Source organism: Scyliorhinus canicula, chromosome 13 (assembly GCF_902713615.1).
Source record: "Scyliorhinus canicula chromosome 13, sScyCan1.1, whole genome shotgun sequence".
Classification (NCBI taxonomy): Eukaryota; Metazoa; Chordata; class Chondrichthyes; order Carcharhiniformes; family Scyliorhinidae; genus Scyliorhinus; species Scyliorhinus canicula.
Genome location: NC_052158.1, coordinates 70,166,162 through 70,190,970, shown reverse-complemented (window position 1 = coordinate 70,190,970; position 24,809 = coordinate 70,166,162). Strand labels below are relative to the sequence as shown.

The following is a 24,809-nucleotide window of genomic DNA, read 5'->3' as shown; positions in this document are numbered from 1 at the left end:
TGGTGCACACCTCTCTGCCATGTTCCTCTGGCAAATAGCCCTGCCTTGAGACTCCAGCCAGTTTTTTCTTATCCGGTAACACAAGAGTTGAAGAAAGATTGTCCAGCATTGTACTGTCTACTGTGTTTGTGTTTCAGTGAGCTGATCCAGACAATGTCGGCATTGGAGGTATCTCAGAATCTGCTTGACAATCAGCCATCCGCTGGAGGAAGCATGCAGGGTCAGGTACGGTACCATTATAATGTACACGCTTAGTGATATGCTAAACATAGGGGCTGGTTTAGCACACTGGGCTAAATAGCTAGCTTGTAATGCAGAATAAGGCGGCAGCGCAGGTTCAATTCCTGTACCAGCCTCCCCGAACAGGCATCGGAATGTGGCGACTAGGGGCTTTTCACAGTAACTGCATTGAAGCCTACTTGTGACAATAAGTGATTATTATTATTAACATTTACCATGGGGTTGATGGAAATGCCAAACAGGTTTTGACAGGGATGGGAAATGGGGCTTGAGGACATAAGAAAATAGGAGCTGGAGTAGGCCACTTGGTCTTTCATGGATGCTCCTCTATTCAATAAGTTCAAAGCTGTTCTTCTGACATAACTCACACTTTCAAGCCTAGGGTATTTTAAGTTCTCGGTTTAATTTTAACGCTCACCTATTCCACCTATTTTCCACCTATTCCGAGTGGAGCTAAGGTGTTAAGCAGGGAAAGATCACTTGACTTCTGGCCAACCTGCAGCTAAGTGGCGTGCAGGAGGTTCAGGACCGTATCACAGTGAGAAAGAGGATGATGGAGACACTAGGGCATAGAGCCCTGCAAATTTCCTTCTGTGAGTCTGGAGCAGAACCTTTGCCCCTTCTGCATGAAGATAATGGTTTGCCTTAATCTGTAGGGCATTTCTGTCCTTTGGTAGAGCTACTGGTCTACTTTGTCCCAGCTTCCAGGCTTTTGTGTCTTGGCCCCCTGGTTCCACTGCATGCAGGGTCCCAGTGATGCAATAAGACCCCGAGTCATATAAATTGCTGCCTTCTTTTAGCAGCCGCTTTGTGCCTCCTGCAGAACCACAAATTGTCTGGAAAAGGTTGAAGTTTGTGTGGGTAAGATACCTGCCCATTTTTAATTGCGCACTGGACAGGTAGCGTTAAACTCTGCCCCAATGCTTCATTGCAGGGTATTGTGTCCACATAAGAGGCTAAAATAAACTGTTTGTTGAACAAGAAACTATTTACACCTATACACAGGTCCCAGTCGAGATCTCCCTGCTCGGCTCCCACTCGGACCAAGCCTTTATACATAGTGGGCACAATTCATCTAAAAAAAACAGCGTCCATTCTGGGCGGGATTAGCGGGGCTGTTCCCGGCACTAACTACCCCGCTATCGACCCCCCCCCCCGGGCTAATTTTAGCATCATTTCCTTCACTGAGGAGCTCCAGCGAGTGGAGCTCTGGCACCCTGATCTCTCGACCCTCCGATTCGACCCCTGGACCCAGCTGTTGGGGGGACCTCAAATCCTCCCCGCACCACATGCCAACAGGTCACCCCCGTGCCCGATCCCTGGCAGGGGCAAAGGCACCTGGGGACGTTGTCAGGGTGCCAAACTGGCAATGCCAAGTTGTCTGGGTGGCATCAGCAGTGCCAGGTTGCCAGCCTGGCCAGAGGCCAATCACCAGGGGGGCTCCGATCACCTGGGAGAGCCCCCTAAGTGTTGTTTTGGCTGGTCCCTGTCTGTGGAGACCAGTGCTGAGCGGCACCCAGCTGGGGTCTCCTTGGCAAGGCCAATACACGTCGAGTGTCAGTCAGATCTGGCGGCAGCATAGCTAAGTGAGCTTTTAAGCTTTTAATTATGCGAGTCTGGGTTTCATCCATTGTAGGCAGGATCCCGTTACGATCGCCAGCAATCCCAGTAGAGGCCTCTCCGATCCTGTCCCGATTCCAGTGGAACGCGGCCGGTAAATTGCGCCCAGTGTCCATGGCTCCACTGATCTTGACACCGCCCCTCAGCTGTGGAGTTCATACTCAACGGGAATCACGGGAAAACTAATTGGACCGACCCGTAGGTCTCGTACGGATTATAACACAGGGCAATGACACATATTGCCTCTAATTGCACTGTAACGTAAGAGTTACCTCTTCACATTGGGAGATGGCTGATGTATCTTCAGTGCATTTCGTTTTAATTAGCAGCAACTTTTAGACAAATTGGGTGCGTTTGGATGTCCCCGCTGCACCCTAAAGGCAGCACGCCATGGCGCAATGTGGCCAATAGAAGCTGAGAGACACCTCGTGACCCTTGCAGTCTCACGAGACGTTATAATGTGAATCCTGCCCATTGTGGCCAGGATCACTTTTTGGCAAATCTGCATATTAGAGCCGGACAGCTAGTCTCACTCTAACTTGCAGTTTCCCGAGGCACCTGAGGCGTTGGCATCTATTTCCCTTGCCTCTGAGACTTCGAATGAGCACCATTCAGTACTGGCCTAGATAAACAGGGACCAGACAGAACGGCATTGTGGGGCTTCCCAGGGAATCTAAGGCCCCCAGGGGTATGCCCTTTGGGAAGGGTAGAAACCTGGCACTGCTGGTGCCACCTGGGCATGGCCAAGGTGCCCAGATGGCACTGCCAACTGGCAGGGGACCACCAAGGTACTGGGCTGCCACTGCCAAGGTGCCAAGCTGGCATTTTCCACACGGCGGCGATCGGGCTGTGGGTGCGTTTGGGAATGGAGGGGAGCCGGGGGATCCCCTCGTAGTGAATTGGGGCTTGGGGGATAGGGGGTTCCAGAGATTGGGATTCCATTTAAAAATAGCATTCTGATCTCTCGCTACACTAAGGAGTTCTGGCAGGCGGAGCTCCTCAGTGCAAGAAATGTGGCTATGTGTGGCCTCGGCTGCGTGTGCCCTGCTGAGGCCCCCTATCTAACCCGAGTGACAAGGATAACGTTGTATTACTCGGCGCTGTGAGCGCCTGAAAACACGCGGCTAAATGCACTCGCTATGGGACTTTGAACCCATTTAGTTCAATTGCGCCATTGAAACACAAATTAGCAAGGGAAATTTTCTGACCTCTGCTATTTAAGGAAAGAATATGCAATGAGATATCCCCATCACAGGAAGGAAAATCTCCATCTTCCCTCATATCTGCATTACCCATTGACCGTTTGTGCCTGCCTGTAGGATAGGTTTTGGGAATGTTCCCTGTTTTGTGTCTACAGCAGATCAGAGAGGAAAATTTTGTCAACACAGGGCACAAGGACCCAAGTGAGCTGCATGTGTACGTCATAAGTTGCGTGCTTTCCAGTTCCACAACTTCTGTTTGTGTTCTACCGCTGGTTATGGCAAGACCACAAGCCAATCAATTTAACGCAAACAGTGCTCCCCAATGAGTTCAACTGCACAGAAATAACAGTTAAAATGCCCCGAGGGCATCCTTTTCTGCTGTGATCTGGGACAGCAAGATACCAGACGGTGATCCATAGCAACAAAGACACCTCATGATTCATCACTACATTCTAGGTTTTGATGATGGTACATCACTCTATTTCCAACGGTGATTGAAGGACTTTTCCTTTACAATCCCTTCTCCATTTGAATTCATTTCTCTTCATTTTCTGCAACATTCTTATGTCTCCCTGACCCAGAGAGGGACTGCATTGTGCTCTTTGACGTTACTCGCCTACAAAAAAAAAGAAAAACTTGCATTTGTATAACACCTTTCGTGACCTTGTGATGCTGCCAATAAAATGCTTTTGAAACATAAATTACTGTAGGGAATTTAGTCAAATGGCCAACGTACCAAACGAGCCAAAGGCAAAGAACGCAAAGGTGGGTTCAGCCATGTTTGCTCTGCCCTTGGGCATGTCAAGGCCATCTGACCACCTGGCAGTGTCAAAGGTACAAAATGGCTTCCCTTTTCAGCTACTTAACAATAGTATAACTGTGGTTCAAAGCAATTGATTATTAGTGGATCCCCTTGGGATGTTTCTCAGTGATTTAGTAAGGTACTGCACTGTGGTGACCATCCCCTTAATTTGCTGTGTTGCCCTTAAAGGGACAATGAGCACATGTACGTTAAAAACAAGTTTATTATTTTAAATTAAGATTGGGGTGGTTTATTTTTAATTTGCAGACAGGTTAGATTCGACCTGCAGGTGACGGAAAATAGGAAATGTTTTTCTTGTGAAGCAGGTGCTCCTGTTTGTTCAACCCGAGCCTAAAAATCTGACCTATCACCAGAGAGATTGTGCCCCTGAGATGTATGTTGGGGCATGCCAGGACTTGTAATCTGCAGCAACATCACACTTAAACCCATCCTTAACCCACAACTGTCTCTGCTGTTTCCAAATGCCACCTTGCTTGTAAACAGATTTTTTTTTCAGGAAGATAGAACCTCACAATGGGTCCAACAAGCCTCCTCATTCTTGTATATAGATCTGTCCCTATCTGCCTTTCAATCCCAACTACCCACCAAATCCCTCACCCATTACTTTTTTTATTCATTCATTCATTCACAGGATGTACCCGTCACTGACAAAGGCCAGCATTATTGCCCATTCTCAATTGCTCTTGAGAAGGTGGTGATGAGCCACCCTCTTGGCAATTGAGTGGTTTGGCCAGCCATTCCAGAGAACAGTTAAGAGCCGACCATATTGGTGTGGGTCTGGGGCCTGACCAGATAAAGACAGCAGATTTCTTCACCCAAGGAGCATTTTCTAAACAACAATTCAGCAGCCTCATGGTCACCATTACTGAGACTGGGGGTGGGATTCTCCAGCCAGGTCTGTCCGGCGACCGGAGAATCCCGCCCAAGGTCAATGGACTTCTCCATTGTCCACGACTCGCCCGTGGCGTTCTTGCGGCAGGCGGGGTGTAGGAGTACAGCCTTGGCTTTTTCATTCTAGTTTATTTATTTACTGAATTTGAACTTTTCCCAGTTGCCATAGCGGGATTTGAACTTGTGTCCCTGGATCAGTAGTCCAGGCTTCTGGTTTGCTATCTCTATAACACAGCCACCATGCTACCTGCCCACCCTTTCACTACTTCCTTCACCTTGATTAAAAAAAGGTAGTGTACTGAGATAGACAGAAAACTGGTTGGCAGACAAGAAACAGAGAGCAAGAATAAACGGGTCTTTTTCCAAATGGCAGGCAGTGACTAGTGGGGTACCGCAGGGATCGGTGCTGGGACCCCAGCTATTCACAATATATTTGAATGATTTAGATGAGGGAACTAAACATGTAGTATCTCCAAACTTGCATATGACACAAGGCTGGGTGGGAGGGTTAAATGTGAGGAGGATGCAGAGATGTGTCAGTGGGATTTGGGCAAGTTGAGTAAGTGGGCAAATACATGGCAGATGCAGTATAATCTGGAGAAATGTGAGGTTATCCGTTTTAGCCTCAAAAACTGGATAGCAGATTATTATCTGAATGGCTAACGATTGAGAGAGGGGAGTGTGCAATGAGACCTGGGTATCCTCGTGCACCAGTCATTGAAGGTAAGTCTGCAGGTACAGCAGTGAGAGGATTAGAGTACAGGAGTAGGGATGTTGTTGGACCTGCACTCACTAGGCAAGTAAAGAGTATTCCATTATGCTCCTGACTTGTACCTTGTAGATGGTGGACAGGCTTTGGGGGGGGTCAGGAAGTGAGTTACTCGACATAGGATTCCTAGCCTTTGACCTGCCCTGTTAGCCAAAGTATTAATATGATGAGTCCAGTTCAGTTTCTGATCAATGGTAACCCCCAAGATGTTAATATTGCTATTTCTTGTCACATGTACCAAAGTACAGTGAAAAGTATTTTTCCGCAGCCAAGGGAACGTACACAGTAGGTACATAGTACACAAAAGAATAATCAACAGAGTACATTGACAAATGGTACATCAACAAATAGTGATTGGTTACAGTGCGGAACAAGGGCCAAACAAGCAATACATGAGCAAAAGCAGCATAGGGCGTGGTAAATAGTGTCTTACAGGGAACAGATCAGTCTGAGGGAGAGTCGTTGAGGAGTCTAGTAGCTGTGGGGAAGAAGCTGTTCCTATGTCTGGATGTGCGGGTCTTCAGACTTCTGTATCTTCTGCCTGATGGAAGAGTCTGGAAGAGGCAAAGCCTGGGTGGCAGGGGTCTCTGACAATGCTGTCTGCCTTCCTGAGGCAGCGGGAGGTGTACACACAATCAATGGGAGGGTGGCAAGCTTGTGTGATGCGTTGGGCTGAGTTCACCGCAGTCTGCAGTTTCTTGCAATCTTGGACTGAGCAGTTGCCATATCAGGCTGGGATGCAGCCGGATAGGATGCTCTCTATGGCACATCTGTAGAAGTTTGTGAGAGTCCACGCAGACATGCTGAATTTCTTTAGCTTCCGTAGGAAGTTGAGACGTTGTTGGGCTTTCTTGACTGTTGCATCAACGTGAGTGGACCAGGACAGGTGATGGTGACCCCCAGGAACTCAAAGCTATTGACGATCTCCACTTGGGAGCCATTGATGTAGACGGTGTGGGGAAGGGTGGGGTGCCATGCTACGCTTCCTGAAGGTGCATGATAGTTCCTTGGTCTTTCCAGCATTTAGAGAGAGGATGTTTTCGGTACACCATGTAACCAAGTGATCTATCTCCCTTCTGTAGTCTGATTCGTCGTTGTTTGAGATACGGCCCACCACAGTCGTATCATCTGCAAACTTAGAGATCGAATTGGAGTTGAATCTTGCCACACAGTCGTGTGTGTATATAGGGAGTTCAGAGGAGGACTGAGCACACATCCTTGCGAGGCCCCGGTGTTGAGGAGTGGGGGATTCAGTGATGGTAGTGCTATTGAATATCAAGCGGTGATGTGTTATGTACTCTGGGATAACACAGGCTGCAACTGGATGCAGCTTTGACCAAAAGATACCCCAGACCTTGAAGTTAGTTCAATCTGATTTATTGAACCAGTAGCTCAGTTAGCACAGTTCTCTATGAGTTCGACTCTCTGCTAACCTAAGTGTGGTTACTCTGTCTGACTGAACTAGACTAGCTCTTAGCCACGTGATGGAGGTGTGATACTGTACATACACCCTGACTCACTGTAGATTTCATCAGTGGAAAGAGGCGGAGTGTGAATGCCTCATGCCTTTTATAGTGAGATACCACTCCTGAGTGTCCTGCCTGCTCATTGGTTCTGTCCTGTTCTCTGTGTTCATTAGCTGCCTGTCGGTATATCATTATCTGCATGTTTGCATATCATGACAAGGGGGACAGTTGAATTCTCTCTTGTAGGAGATGGTCATTGCCTGGCACTTATGTGGCACAAATGTAACTTGCCACTTGTCAGCCCAAGTCTGGTTATTGCCCAGGTCTTGCTGCATTTGAACATGGACTTATTCAATATCTCAGGAGTCGCGATTGGTGCTGAACATTTGCAGTCATCAGCGAACATCCCCACTTTTGACCTTACGATGGATGGGAGTCCATTGATGAAGCAATTGATTGTTGGGCCTCGGACACTCCCCTGAGATGGTGGATGGGATTCAAATCAGGCGGACTGCTTTGCCCTGGAACAATCTCAGCGATTCCCTCCTTTATCCATCCACTTCTTTCTATTAATGGAAATCTTGTGAGATTTCATCACATTGACCAACCCTTTAAGCTCCTCTCCTAGCTCTCCAATTAGCAGGTATTCCTTAAGTCCTTTAATTAATTTACTGATTATCTCTTCCTTCAACAAATAAAGTTTGGACATTTTTTTGACGTTAATGCTGGTATTTTCTATTCACTTATCGCGATGAATGGTTTGCCTGAGGATCCACTTTGTTCATACCTTTCAGAGTCATCCATTAGGGTCTACTTAAAGCCTCTCCTTTTTCAAAAAGAGCAAAGCCGACTTCCCTAAGTTTTCCTCAGAACCTCTTGCCGCAAATTTGTCTCCGTTTCACTCCACAGCAGAATATTCTGTCAAAGGACGACTGAAGCACCTTTCAGCACTTCCTGCTGCAGCTATCTTTCAAATCAGCTCCCTTTCTAAAAATACACACTAATCTCTTTTGATCTGGCTGCAGCTCGGCAGAAAAGGGTTTGCATGCTGCCCTCCTTTGATGCTCGACAAACAGTCGCATAAGCGTCAGCAAAAATAGCTCAGGGGGAAGTCTTGGCCAATAATGAATGAGTGTGTCGCACGCAGCTTCCCCTCCCGCTGTTACTTCGCAAGAGTCTTCTGTTCTTCGCAAAACGAAACTGTGACGTCCCGTCAGACTCCCCACAGAAAAACTGTAATCCGATAATTATCCCTCCCCCTGTAAAATCAGGGAAATAAGAATACTGGGCTGAGCTGTTTTTTTTTCCCCTGCTGGGTTGGGTGTGTTCTGTGATTGGTTGCACTACTTGTTCATTGGTACGAATCCAGGCAGTGACTGTCAGTGGGCTATTTGTCTGTGTAGGGCAGCACTTCTTGCCCCTGTGCATTTTTCAGTGGGTGCAGTACACTTGAAAAGCCGCACAGGTTCAGGCCATTCGGATCAATCCGTCGATGCTGATGTTTATGCTCCGTTCGAACTTCCTGCCGTCTTTCGTCATTTAAATCCACCAATGTCACCCTCTATTATTCCCTTCACCCTCGTACGACTGTCTAACCGCCCCTTAAATGCGTCCGTTCTATTCTCATCAACAACTCCCTGTGGGTGTTAAATTCACAGGAAAGCGAACCCTGACTTCTCGCTCCCTGCTCCTCCACCCTGACCTCCGAGGGGGTTGGGCCTTGACACTGTGTGGCTGACGAGATAAGCTGCAACCTCAGTCTTTCCAGCGGAGAGCAGCCAACTCAGTATGGGGTGGTAGTCAAAACCCAGCCCTTTGCTTGTGTGAGGGGCTGAGTTCAACTCTGGAAGGTGCATTTACCCATTGAAACCATCAGAGCAGTGGATCAGTTGCAGCAGTACCTCAGAACATGGCCAAAAGTTCAAAAGAAAGATTTGCATTTGAATAGCAGCTCTCACCGTTTCATAACATCCAAAAGCAACTAATCGAGTATCTTTGTTTGAAGTGTCACGGTTGTAATGTAGGAAATCTGGCAGCCAAATTCACGCACAGCAAGATCCCAGAAATAGTCTGTTCTTAGTGATGCTGGTTAAGGGATAAATATGGGGCAGGACCCGGTGGGGAACTCCCCTGATCTTTGGAAAAATAAATTGTCGTGGAATTATCTTTTTAAGGTGCTTGACGTGCCAGCTGAGGCCTTAGTTTAACATTTTGTCAGAAATATGATCCCTCTGACCATATAGTACTCCCTCAGTGCTGGAGTATGGTCAGCCTAGATTTTATGCACAAGTGTTTAGTATGTACGTAGAGCCCATGGCTTTCTGATTCTGTGGCAAGCGTGTTACTCATGGAGTCATGGTTTTCTTACACTGCATTCTTTATGCTTCATCTCCTCGGTTAACTCAGGCTGCATTGAATCAGAAAGCAGGCCTTACTGTACGCCTGAATCTTAGGACTTAGGAGCAGAAATAGATCATTCAGCCCTTCGAGCCTGCTCTGCGATTCAGTAAGACCATGACTGATCTGGTTGTACCTCAACTCCACTTTCCTGCACATTCCCGATGACCCTTGACTCCCTTGCCTATCAAAAATCTGTTACCGCGATTTTGTGGCCCTGCTCACCACAAGCGCAAACGGCAACGCGGATGCAAAATCTCGCGATATTCGGAAAATGACAGTTTTGCCAGCGAGTTCTGGTTCTCCGATTTCCCCCTGCCAGTGGCGTATCGAGATTCCCGCCCAGACAGGTAGCGACCCACATTTAAATGCAGTCAGCAGGCTGCCTCCAAAATTACCACCCCCGCTTTTGGAATTACCCCCTTGTTGACATGACATAGAACATAGAACAGTACAGCACAGTACAGGCCCTTCAGCCCACGATGTTGTGCCGACCATTTATCCTATTCTAAGATCAACCTGACCTACACCCCTTCAAATTACTGTTGTCCATGTGCCTCTCTAAGAGACGCTTAAATGTCCCTAATGACTCTGACTCCACCGCCTCTGCTGGGCAGTGCATTCCACACACCCATCACTCTCTGTGTAAAGAACCTACCTCTGACATCTCCCCTATACCTTCCTCCAATCACCTTAAAATGATGTCCCCTTGTGACAGCCATTTCCACCCAGGGGAAAAGTCTCTGGCTATCCACTCTATCCATGCCTCTCATCACCTTGTAGACCTCTATCAAGTCTCCTCTCTGCCTTCTTAGCTCCAGTGAGAAAAGCCCTAGCTCCCTCAACCTTTCTTCATAAGACATGCCCTCCAGTCCAGATACCGTCCTGGTAAATCTCCTCTGTACCCTCTCCAAAGCATCCTCATCCTTCCTATAATGAGTCGACCAGAACTGGACACAATATTCCAAGTGTGGTCGAACTAGAGTTTTAGACATGACGATACATTGGCGAAGTTTACAACTTGTGGTGAATGTATTACGGCAACCATTCACCACTGTATTACATTACTACATTGTACTATGTCGATACCCTTGTGGGCTCCACGTATGGACCATTGTATTACATTACAATGCATTGTATCATGTTGGTGCCCTTGTGGGCTTCGCCCCCTCGGGGGAGGTATATAGATCTGCTGTCCTGCAGGCGGCTCTCAGTGCAGAGCAGTCGCAGGCAGGCACAGTTCTAGCTGATTAAAACCACAGTTCACTTCAACTCTCCGTCTCGTGTGAATTGATGGTCGCATCACAACTACCTTTCAAAATTGGGAACCAGGTGAAGGGAACCCGCCGGGGGCACATGTGTGAAGTATAGCCCCCGGGGGGGGGGGGGGGGGGGGGGGGGGGGGGGGCAGAGGCACATGCCCAGGCCATAATCCTGGCATTGCCCCCTGACACTGTTCCTCAACACTGTCCCCTGGGACTGCCCCCGGCTGAGGACAGAGCCAGGGGACAGTTCCAGGGGGCAGTGCCGGCGGGCAGTGCCAAGGGGAGCTCGTGGGGGGTAGTGGGTGTTCCCCTTGTTCATGTACATGGTCCCCCTTGTGTATCGGGGGGTAGGGGGGGGGGAGGGGGATCTCTCGGTTTCTGTGTTTTGTATCCGAGATTGGGACGTCATTTAAAAATGGCGCGCCGACTTCCGGTGGCAGCCATGCGCGGCTAGGTTCCGTTTTCGGCAGCTCCCGCCGCTAACGGACTAACGGGCACCTTTATGGACCAACTGAGGTTCCCAAAAGTAGGAAGAGGATCTGGTGGAAGGACTGGGCGCCCCGATAGAGCTGGAGGAGTTGGTAAAGGCTTGAGGGAACATGCAGTTGGGCAAAGCCCCAGGGCCGGACGGCTACCCTGTAGAATTCTACAAGAAATTTTCGGAACTGCTGTGGACCTTTAATGAGGCCAAAGAGAGAGGGACCCCCCCCCCCCCACCCCCACCCCCAACAATGTCAGAGGCTTCGATTTCACTCATCCTCAAGCGAGAGAAAGATCCGCTACAGTGTGGATCTTATAGACCGATATCGCTCCTGAACATAGATGCCAAACTGCCGGCCAAGATCTTAGCTGCTAGGATTGAGAACTGTGTCCCTGGGATGATAGGGGAGGATCAGACAGGCTTCGTCAAGGGCAGGCAATTGAACTCCAATGTACGGAGGCTCCTAAACATAATCGTGATGCCCTCAGAGGGAGGGGAGGCAGAAGTGGTGGCAGCAATGGACGCGGAGAAAGCCTTTGGCCGGGTGGAATGGGAGTACCTGTGGGAAGCACTAAGAAGATTCGGATTCGGTGAAGGGTTCATAGGTTGGGTCTAGCTACTCTACCAGGCCCCCGTGGCAAGTGTGTGCATGAACAGGGTGAGGTCGGAATACTTTAGGCTCCATCGGGGGACGAGGCACGGGTGCCCCCTCTCCCCGTTATTATTCGCCCTTGCGATAGAGCCGCTGGCTATAGTGCTGTGGACTTCAAAGAAGTGGCGGGGGTTGGTTCGGGGGTAGGGGGGGGTGGGGGTGGAGCATCGGGTCTCACTTTATGCAGATGATCTGCTCCTGTACATTTCGGACCCACTAGAGGGGATGGGGAGGTCATGCAGTTTCTGAGGGACTTTGGCAATTTCTCGGGGTACAAACTAAAGGAGAAGAAAAGAGAGATGTTCATGATCCAAGCTAAGGGGAATGAAAAGGTACTGGGAGAGCTTCCGCTGCAGTTGGTCGAGAAGAGCTTTCGGTACCTAGGGATACAGGTGGCTCGAAAGTGAGATGCCCTCCACAAGCTTAATCTATCTCGGCTGGTAGAGCAGATGGAGGGGGACTTCGAAAGGTGGGACGTGTCTCGCTATCTCTAGCAGGGAGGGTGCAGACTGTTAAGATGACTGTCCTCCCCAGATTTCTGTTCGTCTTCCAGTGCCTTCCCATCTTCATCCCTAAGTCCATCTTTCAGCGGGTGAACAAGATCATCTCGGGATTCGTATGGGCAAATAAGACCCTGCGAGTAAAGAGACTGTACCTGGAGCGCAGTCGAGTGCAGCATTTGCAGCTACTATTGGGCGGCTAACATAGTCATGATTAGGAAATGGGTATTGGGGGACAGGTCGACGTGGGAGCGGCTAGAGGCGGCCTCATGTAAAGGTACCACCTTAGTGGCACTTGTAACGGCACCTCTGCCGTTCTCGCCGGCCCGCTACTCCTCTAGTCCGGTGGTGGTGGCAGCATTAAAGATCTGGGGTCAGTGGAGAAGGCACAGGGGGGCGGAGGGAGACTCATTCTGGTCCCCGATACGTAATAGACACAGATTTGTCCCGGGCAAGATAGACGGAGGGTTTCAAAGCTGACATAGGGCAGGCATTAAAAGGATGGGGGACCTGTTCATAGACGGATCCTTTCCCAGCCTGAAAGCGCTGGAGGAGAAATTCAGTCTGCCCCCTGGAAATGCTTTCAGATACCTTCAGGTACCCGCCTTTCTGAAAAAACAGGTGGTATCATTCCCGCTGCTACCCCCACGCAGGATACAGGATAGGGTGGTCTCAGGCACCTGGGTAGGGGAGGGGAAGGTTTCAGACATCTACCGTGACGTTCAGGAGGCGGAGAAAGCCCCAGTAGAGGAGCTTAAGGGCAAATGGGAGGAGGAGCTAGGCGGGGAGCTGGATGCGGGCCTGTGGGCGAACGCGCTAAATAGGGTCAATTCCTCTTCATTATGTGCCAGGCTTAGCCTGGGGTTGAGGATAAACGTGCGAGGTGCGCGGGAAGCCCTGCAGATCATGTCCATATGTTCTGGGCATGCCCGACTCTTAAGGGATTCTGGCAGGGTTTTGCTAAGGCAATATCCAAGATCTTAGACACGCGGGTGGTGCCGAGTCCAGAGATAGCGATCTTTGGTGTGTCAGACGATCCGAGATTTAGGAAGCGAAAGAGGCCGACGTGTTCGCCTTTGCCTCCCTGGTGGCCAGGAAACTGATCCTTTTAATGTGGAGGGACTCGAAGCTCCCGAGTGTAGAGACCTGGGTTAGTGACACGGCGGGGTTTCTCAGTCTCGAGAAAATAAAGTTTGCCTTCAGAAGGTCCATGGCGGGGTTCTGTCGGAGGTGGCAGCCGTTCGTCACTGTCTGTGTGGAGTCTGCACGTCCTCCCCCTGTGTGCGTGGGTTTCCTCCGGGTGCTCCGGTTTCCTCCCACAGTCCAAAGATGTGCGGGTTAGGTGGATTGGCCATGCTAAATTGCCCGTAGTGTCCTAAAAAGTAAGGTTAAGGGGGGGTTGTTGGGTTACGGGTATAGGGTGGGTTTGAGTAGGGTGATCATGGCTCGGCACAACATCGAGGGCCGAAGGGCCTGTTCTGTGCTGTACTGTTCTATGTTCTATATATGGTTAACACTTATTTTGTTCTGTTAATTGTGTACAGTTATGCAAAAATTTTGTTTTTGACAAAAATTTGAATAAAAATAATTTTTAAAAAAAAGATGCGTCATTCTTGGGATTCCCAGCTGCCGGCCTCTTCCAGCCCCACTCTGCCAGTGAGGGCCACGCCTCCAGATTTCCTCTGCACAAACCGTTGATTCTCTGGAGGCAAAACCCTCCGTGCAGCCAGCGAACTGCACGCCGGTTTTCTCACCTCCGTCACGCCCTGTGCAGAGAATGGAAGATTTCTCACTGTGTTTCCTGATTACTGGTAGTGAAGTCTCTGGCAGGCATTCGGCTAACTACATTTCTCTCAAAGCCTGCTTGATTTATGGCCCGTGGCTACGAAAGGGCCTTTTTGAAAATGTTACCCCGTCCTGTGGCTCACCAGATCACCAAAAGATTTCCCTGGATGAGATTTTGGAAGTAGGAACGCGCCTTTCCATCTATAATGAGTCTACAGAGCAGCCTGAATCGGGGCCCTAATCCCAAGCTGCGTCAGGCACCATAGACAGTCACAGCCCTCTATTGTTGCTTGGTGGTAACTGACTCTGCAACACAATGCGTTCTCTGTTTAAGTTTTTATCTTCCAGCTTCCTCCTCTGCCCTCCTTAAAAGTGCTCACTCATTACTGAGCTGGTTTCCAGTGGGGGCCGACACTCCAGGCCTGCCGTGAAGCCTCCAGGAGCGGGAGATTTATTTTCTGTGGGGCAATTACGGGGGCATTAAAGAAATTGCAAGTTATTTTCATTTTCTTTCACCTTTTATTTATTAGTCATAAATACTTTGGAGAGTACAAATGGCTGTTTGAGGGTCTGGGGTCATACGCGTCACCTCTGAGTGCAACCTTAACTTAATGACGGAACACAGAAAACATGTAGGCGATTTGGGGAGTTTGCCCATCTCAAATCTTACCTTCAGGGGCAGCTGGATGTTTGTTGTGCCAAAGGCATTCAAAAGCCCCTTTTGAACAGAACAAGAAGAATAATAAAAATACAAACTAATATGAAGGCTGGCCAGGCGTTTTAGAAATGGAAGGATATATTCCTCAGAAAAGGGCTAAAAGTCATACACTCGACAGCAAATAAAAGGTTATGGGAGAGACAGAGATAGATAAGTTCTTGATTAATAAGGGGATCAGGGGTTATGGGGAGAAGGCAGGAGAATGAGGATGAGAAAAATATCAGCCATGATTGAATGGCAGAGCAGACGCGATGGGCTAAGTGGCTTATGGAGGTCTTGTGACAAAACCTCCAGGAATATATCCGCCTGAGTTGGCAACCACAGTTATGCCTGAAATTGGGTAAATCTGTGGGATGATTTTATTCCTGTCAGACTCTATGTTCATGTGGTGCTCTGATGTTTTATTCAAAGGTTTATTTATTTCTTCAGAATTTAAGCCTCTAAGTTTCTTGGTCTCAGTCACGATGGCCGGGATCTTACTGGGTCACGGGGAGTGTGCAGTGGGACAGGGTTGGGATGGTGCTGTTCACACCACCTTCCTGCTGCTGCTGCTGTTCTACCCGGGGTGGGGTAGGTGGCGGATGAGCTCTCCTGACTTTAGGCCGATTGAGGCTTAAATGGCCTATTAAGAGCCACTCAAGGGACTCTTCACGTCACTGTGGACACTGCTCCACGGGGAGACCTGGCTCGGTGGGGAAGAACCCCGCTGATTGGACACTCTGTGACCCACTGAGAGCCCCACACACTCCCCAGCAGCAAGGCCGCCCCTTCTGGAATATCCCCCTGTCCTCACAAATGACCCTCTTCACCTCCCCATGCCTGCCTGATTGACCCAGTGACTCAATGTGCCTGCATACTTCCATCATCAATTACTCTTCGCTGCTGGGGCGGGAGATGAGAGTGAAATGAAATCGGGACTTCCATGATTTGACGGAGATCCCCGACGTTCTGGCCTGTGGACAGGGCCTCCCCTGACCTGTAAAATCACAGCCAATCATTCTGGTGTGCTGTTGGTGCATTGTGTGTCATCTTGAAGGTTCTTCACACAATCCTGATGGTTATAAAGGGGATACCTGAGAAGCGAGATAATATGGGCAACAGCCATTTTGTTTTTAACTCATGTGGAGTTGCCGTTATGACCTTCATCCATTCGGCTAGCTTAGACTTATTAGGATTATTTCTTCATTCCCCGGCAGTTTTCGACCTTTACTGTGGAGCTTCCAATTTACTTGTAATCCATGACTCAACGGTAGCACCTTCAACTCTGAATCAAGAGGTTATGGGCTTGTTCCACGTGCATCACATAATTCAGGACGGCACTTTGGTGCAGTACCGAGGCTGTCCTACACCGTCAGGGGATGCCATCTAGCCGGTGTGACATTAATTCAAGGCCCCATTTGCCGTCCCAAGTGGATGTAAAAGATTCTACAGCTGGGAGATTATCGCTCCATTCACTGGAGGTTACCTCCCAAATCTCTGGAGGTTAACTCTACTTTTGCTCACAGGAATTAATTCTCAGGGTTTACCTTTCTGTTCACTGGTGTTATTGCTGCATTCACGGAGGGATACCTCCTTGTTCATTGGGATCTACCTGTCTATGAGTCTCAAGCTCACACACCCCACAGATCTGGTGAGAACTGGACAGGAGGTTGCTATTAAATGAATCCACGTGTCCATGAGAGGAGAGGAGGAGCATTGATTACTCATAAATTGTTAATTGCGATGTCTTTTCAGATTGCGTCTGACGTGAGTGTCAGAAGGTTGCTTTCAACAGCTGGAGAACTGAGCAGGGTGCTCTCAACCATAGAGAACCAGGTATTTACATATTCACAGCATCAGATAATGGGCGCGATCTTACCAAAAGGGAACAAAGTCTCCTCGCGAGCGCGTTTAGCAGCATGTTTCCCGGCACACATGATTATTCAACGCGACTCGTGTTGAATAAAGGGCCCGATCGGGGAGCGTTGGCCCCTTTTTTTACACTGGAGAGCTCTGCTCGCCGGAACTCCCCATTGTACCGAGAGATCGGATCGCATCCCGATCTCGGAGGCCCACGAAAGAATCCCCAACCGCCCCCCCCCCCCCTCCCCCCAAAGCCCGAACGCAATATGGGAGGGCCCCAGCATCCCCCTCCCCCGCAACACCCACGCTGGGCAACCCCGGCCCAATCGTGCACGCACAGAAAATGCCAGCTTGGCATCTTTGCAGGGCCAGCTGTCAATGCCACTTGGGCACTTTGGCACTGCCAGGCTGGCACCCAGGTAGCACTGCCAGGATGCTAGGCTGGCATTTCCAGGGTACCAAAGTGGCACCAGCAGTGCAAGGGCACCACCCTGCCCAAAGGGCATGCAGCTGGGCGCCTCCGATCCCCTTGGAGTCTCCCACGTGTGCCGTTCCGTCTAGTCCCCCTCGTGGGACAAGTATCAAATGGCGCTTGCCCAAGGTCCCCGAGGTGAAGGGATTGAATCCCAAAGCCTCAGGTGCCTCGGGAATCTGCACATTAGAGTAAGGCTTAGTGCCATTGTGGGCGGGATTCACCTCGCAGCATCTCGCTCGATTGCATTGAATCTCGCGAGGCGTTGCGAGTGGGGTAGATCCCTGGAGCAGGGTCTCCCGGCTTTCAGTGGCCACGCTGCACCACAGTGAGCTACTTTACTGCCGCAGTGTGGCTGTAGCATTGTGCCCGATGTGGGGGATTGACTTTGTACACAGGGGTACAACAATGCTGTCTCATCCAGTCCTAGCCAGGATCACACTTTAGTTTTGACAGTCGTTCTTTAAGGTTTAAAAACCCACTCTAATGTACACCTTAAAGTTATTTCAATGGCTCCCTTGTTTATGTGCCTCCGATTCTGACCCAGGTCTATTGAGCTCTTTCGTCTCGGAGAGGCAAAAATATGGGAGATACAGATCCAGCCGCAGTGTTTTTGACTTATGTGGGTTTTGGCCCATCATCAGGGTTTCTCAGTAGTGAAAATGCTCATTAAATTTGAACTATTTAATGAAATCATGACCCAGTGTTCCACATCCCGAGCAGTGTCTGAGGGAAACTCCGCGAGTGCTGGCCCCAGGATCACAAGGTTTAGATGGTCACTTGCTCCACATACAGAAATAAACCTCAGAAGCACTGCGTGGCTATTCTTGCTTTCCAAATGGCTTGCTCCCAGCCAAGGCAACATCTGTAGCAAGTTTTTATTTCTGGAATTTTAACACTGATTTCACATCCTCAAACGACCTTATTTCTCTGGATTGTTAGTCCAGATGTCTGTATTACTAGGCCAGTCGGACAATCACTACACTACATATCCTCTCAGTATCAGAAATTCCACATCACATAGGCCTGGGCTTTTCACCCTGTGGGCGGTTTGCACTCACTGGGTTTGGAGGAGGGCCCAAAACCCTTTCCTGGCTGCGGTCGACCCCGGAGAGCATTTTCTCGCTGGCTGGCCATCCAGCGTGAAACACGTTCCGTGAAAGGCAGAGTGCTGCCAGGGAAAGCCGGACGAGAACCGGCACCAAGAACAGGGAGAATGCAGCTTAGTGTTTCTAATGTGCTCCCTCAGGGGGGGCAGCCTCTACGGAGCTGTCTCAGGGAGCTGCTGACCCGCGAAAAATAAATATTGACTCCAAAACTACGGCACCCATGTCTAGGCAGCACAATCACACATAGACCTCAGTCCCTAGACACCTTTGTTCATTTTATTTCAGCCCGGGCAGTTCATCTCGCCCTGGATCCTGGTTTGCTAAAACGTAAAGGCCACCTGACCAATTGGTGGACCCACCACCCATAAAAGCAGCCGGCCACTTTAAATTGCATTCAGTTGGCCCCTCAAGGCTAAATTGCACCCTTGTCGGTGGATGCCCATGCGGCTCTTGTGCATGCCCACCGACCAAAATATTGCAGGAGTGCGCAATGACATTAGGATACGCGCCCGATGCCTTCTTGCACAATTTAACGCACTTCCTGGTCAGACGTGTGCCTCCCCAAGCGACGTAAAATTCGGGCCATAACGTCTGGGCACAGAAAGAATAAGCACTTGGGTCAGGTGGCAGAGAAAGAACAAGTTCTGTGGAGCCTTAAACCAACACGAGAGAGAAGTACCTGAGGAGAGGAGACAAAACACGGTCAGAATAGGATGGGAGCAAGTTGATCGATTAATGCCTGTCCCATTCTTTCCCTAATTATTTTGCGCAGGTGAGAGATTACGAGCCTGAGTCACCAGACGCAGATGTTCAAAACCGACACGCGGAAATTGCTCCTGTTTTTGAGGTAGGCATGTTTTGCTGACAAGTGTTTGCCAGTAACACAAGGTCATAAGCTGCTGCGTTGAAATGGAATGTTTGTGCATAGCTTCCCCTCAATCCCTCTCCAAAGTTCCTTTTGAAGTGAACATTATAAAAACCTTCCCTCTTAAAAAAAAAAACCCTGCCCTCAACCACTGTTCTTGCCAATTGACCAACCTCACCTACAAGCTCACCTTCTCTTCGAACAGCAGGTAATTGTTTTGAGTTCAACCAAAGAGAAGGGAAGGGATAGCTGAACAGTTCTGATTTAATAACGAGGATTCCCACTATTTTTCAGGTGAAATTAGACAGTTTTGGAATTTTCCTGAAAATTCATTTGAAGGTGGACATAGAGAACGGGAAATTAATTATCAAGAAATCAAAGGATGGGCCAGAAGAGAAGTTTTACAATCACAACAGAAGTAAGTTTTCTGATCAGTGATCTGTCACATCTATGTCCATTTCTTGCATTCCTGTTTAACCAGGGCTGCATCTGCACCGTTACTTTTTCCTCCCTTCTCTGAAGATGTCTCTCAAGCACATACACACACACATACAGTGCACTTGACGTCCATTACACTCAGGAATATAAACAGCCCCACTTACGACCTCCTGTTCACATACTGAGCCAGCACAATCAGGTGGCACCGTGTACAGGGAGAGATGGTGGTGTAGTGGTAACTTCACCGAACTAGTAATCCAGAGGCCAAGGCTAAATGGTCTGCGGGACATGGGTTCAAATCCCACAACAGCAGCAGGTGGAATTTAAATTGAATTAATAAAACCTGGAATTTAAAAGCTAGTCTTGGTAATCGTGACCATGAAACTATAATTGCTTTAAAAACCCTTACTGGATTTGGCCTATGTGAGAATCTTAACTGCCAGTTAAGCCACTCAGTTCAAGGAATTTAAGGATGGGCATTAAATCCGGCCTTACCAATGAGGCCCACATCCCATGAACGAATAAAGGGAAACAAAATCCATCATGACAGGACCATCACCCCTCTATCCAGTGATACCCCTGTGTTTCCTCAGCATACCCTTATGGATGCTGGTGTCTCCTTTTTGCTGTAGGTGTGGCATACAGTTATTAACATCTGTTAACTGACCCTGGGAGTCTACATGTTACTTCTGGGTTATAGGGCAGCACGGTGTGCAAGTGGTTAGCACAGTTGCCTCACGGCACCGAGGTCCCATGAGCGATCCTAGCTCTGGGTCACTGTCCGTGTGGAGTTTGCACATTCTCCCCGTGTTTGCATGGGTTTGGCCCCCACAACCCAATAGATGTGCAGGGTAGGTGGATTGGCCATGCCAAATTGCCCCTTAATTGGAAAAAATGAATTGAATACTCTCAAGGTATTAAAAAAAAATGCTTCTGGGTTATGTTGGGTCTCTGTATGGTTACCGATCCTTAGGTAGCCATGAAAAATGAAAATCGCTTATTGTCACGAGTAGGCTTCAATGAAGTTACTGTGAAAAGCCCCTAGTCGCCACATTCCGGCGCCTGTCCGGGGAGGCTGGTACGGGAATTGAACCGTGCTGCTGGCCTGCTTGGTCTGCTTTAAAAGCCAGCGATTTAGCCTGGTGAGCTAAACCAGCCCCCATGGTAGCCATGGTAAGGAAGAAACATTTGCACTTTCACAATCCCAGGATCTCTCAAAGCACTTTACAGCCAATGAAGTACTTTTGAAGTGTAGTAACATGGGAAACATGGCAGCCAATGTGAGGACAGCAAGGTCCCAGAAACAGCAATGTGGATAACGACCGGCTAACCTGCCTTAATGATGTTGGTTGAGGGGTATGTATTGGTCAGACCACCAGGGTGAATTCCCTTGCTCTTTGTCACAATAGTGCCATGGGACATTTTACCATCAACCCCATTTTACCATTAACACCTGATAGAAAAGACAGCATTTCCGACGGTGCTCCTGCAGTACTGCACTGGAATGTCAGCATAGAAATGTGAGCTCCAGTCTCTAGAATGAGATATGAACGCACAACCTATCAACTCAAAGACATGAGCCACATTGACAAAACCGAGACATTTGTGCAGTTATAGTTGCCTGGTTTGCTCAATAATTTCTGTATGAAAGCTACACCAAATCTATTGGCTACTCTGCTGTCACCCCTGTTCCCTATATTAATCAAGAACCTATCTATCTCTGTCTTAAAGACACTCAGTGACTTGGCCTCCACAGCCTTCTGCGGCAATGGATTCCACAGATTCAGCATCCTCTGGCTGAAGAAATTCCTCCTCATCTCAGTTTTAAAGATGGTCCCTTCAGTCTGAGGCTGTGCGCTCAGGTTCTAGTCTATCCTACTTGTGAAAACATCTTCTCCACGTCCACTCTGTCTAGGCCTCCCAGTATCCTGTAAATTTTAATAAGATCCCGCTCATCCTTATAAATTCCATTGAGTATAGACCCAGAGTCCTCAACCGCACCTCAAATAACAAGCCCTTCATTCCCGGGATCATTCTTGTGTACCTCCTCTGGACCCCCTCCAAGGCCAGCGCATCCTTCTTTAGATATGGGCCCAAAACTGCTCATAATATTCCAAATGGGGTCTGACCAGAGTCTTATATAGCTACTGTCTGACTGTTGGATGGAGAACTAGCCTCCTCTTTGCTATCCCACCTTGTGGATTTGGCTGTCTACATCTCTCAAATTTCTTGCCATTGGAAGTTAGCATTTGGAGAGACCCAGTGATCTCTGGTAAACAATGTTTCTGATATGGCCAATTGGACCTCAATGTCTCTAGACGCCTGCTCATCTTGTTACTGGGCAAAATTGCATCTCATTATTTGTCTAGATGCCTGCTAGTCTTGTTACTTGTCTGTTATTTTGTTTTCATTTCAAGTTCACTGTTAACCTCATTAATTTCCCAACTTCCTAACACTTGCGGATGCTATAGCTAATGGCCCTTGGCTGTCTGTAATGTCACTGATTCTTCTTGACTGTTCCGGAACTTTGTGCTGCAAAGATGAGCCGCCCATTTCTGCTAAATGTACCCAAAATCGATCTCAGCCCATCCAGATTATCTCTCGGCACTTGCTGGTACCAGAAATGCAAACTCTTGAATGTCTCAGGCAGGAGGTGAAGCGTAACTACCCCTGCTTTCTCTCACCAACACGACTTTCTCAGTTCTACAGTTAATCAAATCGCAGAAGTTCCAGAACAAGTTGGTGATCATAATTGACTCAGAGGTGAAGAAAACACAACGGAAGGAGTATGTCTTCACTGACTCTAAGGTTTGTCATGAGCATCTCGCTATCAAAGTGAAAAGTCAATGATCCAATCACTTAATTCATTTCTTTTTCTAATTGTGGCGATTTCTTTCCTGTGTTCAACCCTGTTCATTGATGTAAAGGATTATTCTCTTACCATACCTACTCTGTCCCATCTTCTCAATGGGATTCACCCCCTGCTCCCTTGACTTTATTCCCCTGAACTACTGACCATCTAATTTCCCTTCCTGGATCTTGTGCTGGCCGGTAATATAAAAGGGTTTCCTCTTCCCTTTCAAAATCTTTGTCCTTACTTCCTGATCAAAATATCCACCCTTGACGTATTTCCCCTTTGCAAACCACTGTCTCGTCTTCACTCTGACTTCCTTCTCCAAAGCCCTTGAACACGATGTCACTTCTTGAATCTCTGGCCATAGGATCAGCTGACGGGAGTAAGCCATTCAGCCCTTCGAGTCTGTTCTTCCATTCAATATCATGGCTGATCTGGTTGTGGTCACAACACTTTGCCATTACCATAGTGTGCCTGCGTAGCTCTTGGAGGGCCGTTGCAGACTCGATGGGCTGAATGGCCTCCTTCTGCACTGTAGGGATTCTCTGGATAATCCTTGACTCCCTTCTACCACAAACATCTGTCTAACTCTCCCTTGAATAAATTCACTGACAGCCTCCGCTGCTTTCTGGGGAAGAGAATTCCATAGACTCATGCACTTCAGGCAAAATAAATTCTATTAATCGCCATCTTAAATGGCAGACCTCAAATTCTTAAACATTGTCTCCCTGGCTCTACTCTCTCTCTCTCACAAGTGGAAACACACTCCTGGTATCTACCCATCAAATCCCCTTAGGATCATATATGTTCCAATAACATCGCCTCTTAATCTTCTAATGAGTAATGGCGCAATGCCAACTTTCCTGCCCCTCCATATTTGGAACTCTCACATCGACCTTCCAACGCTGACACTCAAATTGACCCAACTAAAGTCAAAGGTGGAATGCTATGTGGCACCCTTAGTGCCCTTTGATGCAATTTCCAGTGCATTTTCCCACACCATCATCCCCAGCACCTCTTCCCGATTGTCCAGCTCATTGAGATTCCCTTTGTTGGATGCCATTCCTGTTTATATGATTGTAGTCAAAGAATCTCCAGCAATAGCTTCTTCTCCTGCCCCAGCATTGTAAACTTTGCTTCCATGTGGTTAGATTGTTTCCTTGACACTGAGTCTTGCAGGAATTATTTCCTCCAGTTAAACAGTGGGAATACCAAAACCATTGTCTTCGACTCAATTGCCACAAATTCTTTACCCTTGCCAATCCCCTCCCTGGTCACTGTCTCAAACAGAAATCTTGTCATCCTATTTCACCACAAGCTGAACATCTGACACCAAATCCTCCTGAATACTAAAGCCGCCCACTTCCACCCCTGTAACATCAGGCACCACCACTCCTCCCTCATCCACGTGCTTGTTACCTCCAAATCCGACTATTCCACTTTTGCAATTGTCTGGCTTCCCTCACCCCTCCCCTAACATTAGCTCATTCAAACCCATGCTGCCCACCTCCTGCACTGAACTGCTCGCCCTTCACTGCTCTGTTCACTGATCAACAATAGCATTTGGTCCTCTAATGCTTTCAATTAAAACATTCTCTTCCTTGGCTTTAAAGCCAGTCATGGCTGTGGTCCTCCCTATCTCTGTCACCACCAATAGCCCTATGAACCCTTCAGAGCCCCCTGTGTCCTCCGATTGTATTTTTGTCTTTACCTCTTGGCTTCAACCCAACATTGGCATCCACACCTTTAGACATCCAGACCCAATATTTTGGAATTAAATCCTTCCCACTCTGTCCCTCTCTTTCAAAAACTCCCTTTAAAATCTCTCTAATTATTCCTCCTTCTTTGGTTTGTTTGTCTGATTACCCCTCCGTAAACTGTCTCGGGCATAAGGTGACCAGGAGGAGAAGAACAAGACTGGCGAGGGGTTTTGGGGGGCAAACGGATTTAAGAAAGCAAATGGGAGGTTGGCGAATTGGAGGGCAATGAATAGGAGGGTGTCAGATAGGAATGCGAACAGGCAAAGGGTGTCTAATTGGGGGGGGGGGGTGGGGCCCGGTAGAAAATGGGGGTATGTGAGCAGGAGGTTAATGGGAGGGGAGATTTGGTCGGGCAGGAGCAGACAAAAGGGGGTGAGGTGAACGGTGGGTAAACAGGATGAGGTGAATGGGCGAGGGGATGAGATAGGAAAAGGGTGATAAAGATGGCAAACAGTTGGATGGGGGAGGGGAATGGGAGTGGGGGGGGGGAATGGGAGTGGGGGGGGAAATGGGAGTGGGGGGGGAAATGGGAGTGGGGGAGGGGGAATGGGAGTGGGGGGGAATGGGAGTGGGGGGGAATGGGAGTGGGGGGGAATGGGAGTGGGGGGGGAATGGGAGTGGGGGGGGAATGGGAGTGGGGGGGGAATGGGAGTGGGGGGA

At 48.7% G+C, this 24,809-nt stretch overlaps 1 protein-coding gene across 1 annotated transcript in view; it reads left to right on the top strand.

Moving 5' to 3' along the window:
* Positions 1 to 24,809, top strand: part of LOC119975612 (phosphatidylinositol 3,4,5-trisphosphate 5-phosphatase 1-like) — a 181,103-nt gene that overhangs the window by 71,176 nt on the left and 85,118 nt on the right. Inside the window, exons 6-10 of the mRNA XM_038815401.1 lie at positions 138 to 225; positions 16,544 to 16,624; positions 19,005 to 19,079; positions 19,392 to 19,515; positions 22,237 to 22,343. Coding sequence (XP_038671329.1) covers positions 138 to 225; positions 16,544 to 16,624; positions 19,005 to 19,079; positions 19,392 to 19,515; positions 22,237 to 22,343 — 475 coding nt within the window. The remainder of the gene's footprint in view (positions 1 to 137; positions 226 to 16,543; positions 16,625 to 19,004; positions 19,080 to 19,391; positions 19,516 to 22,236; positions 22,344 to 24,809) is intronic.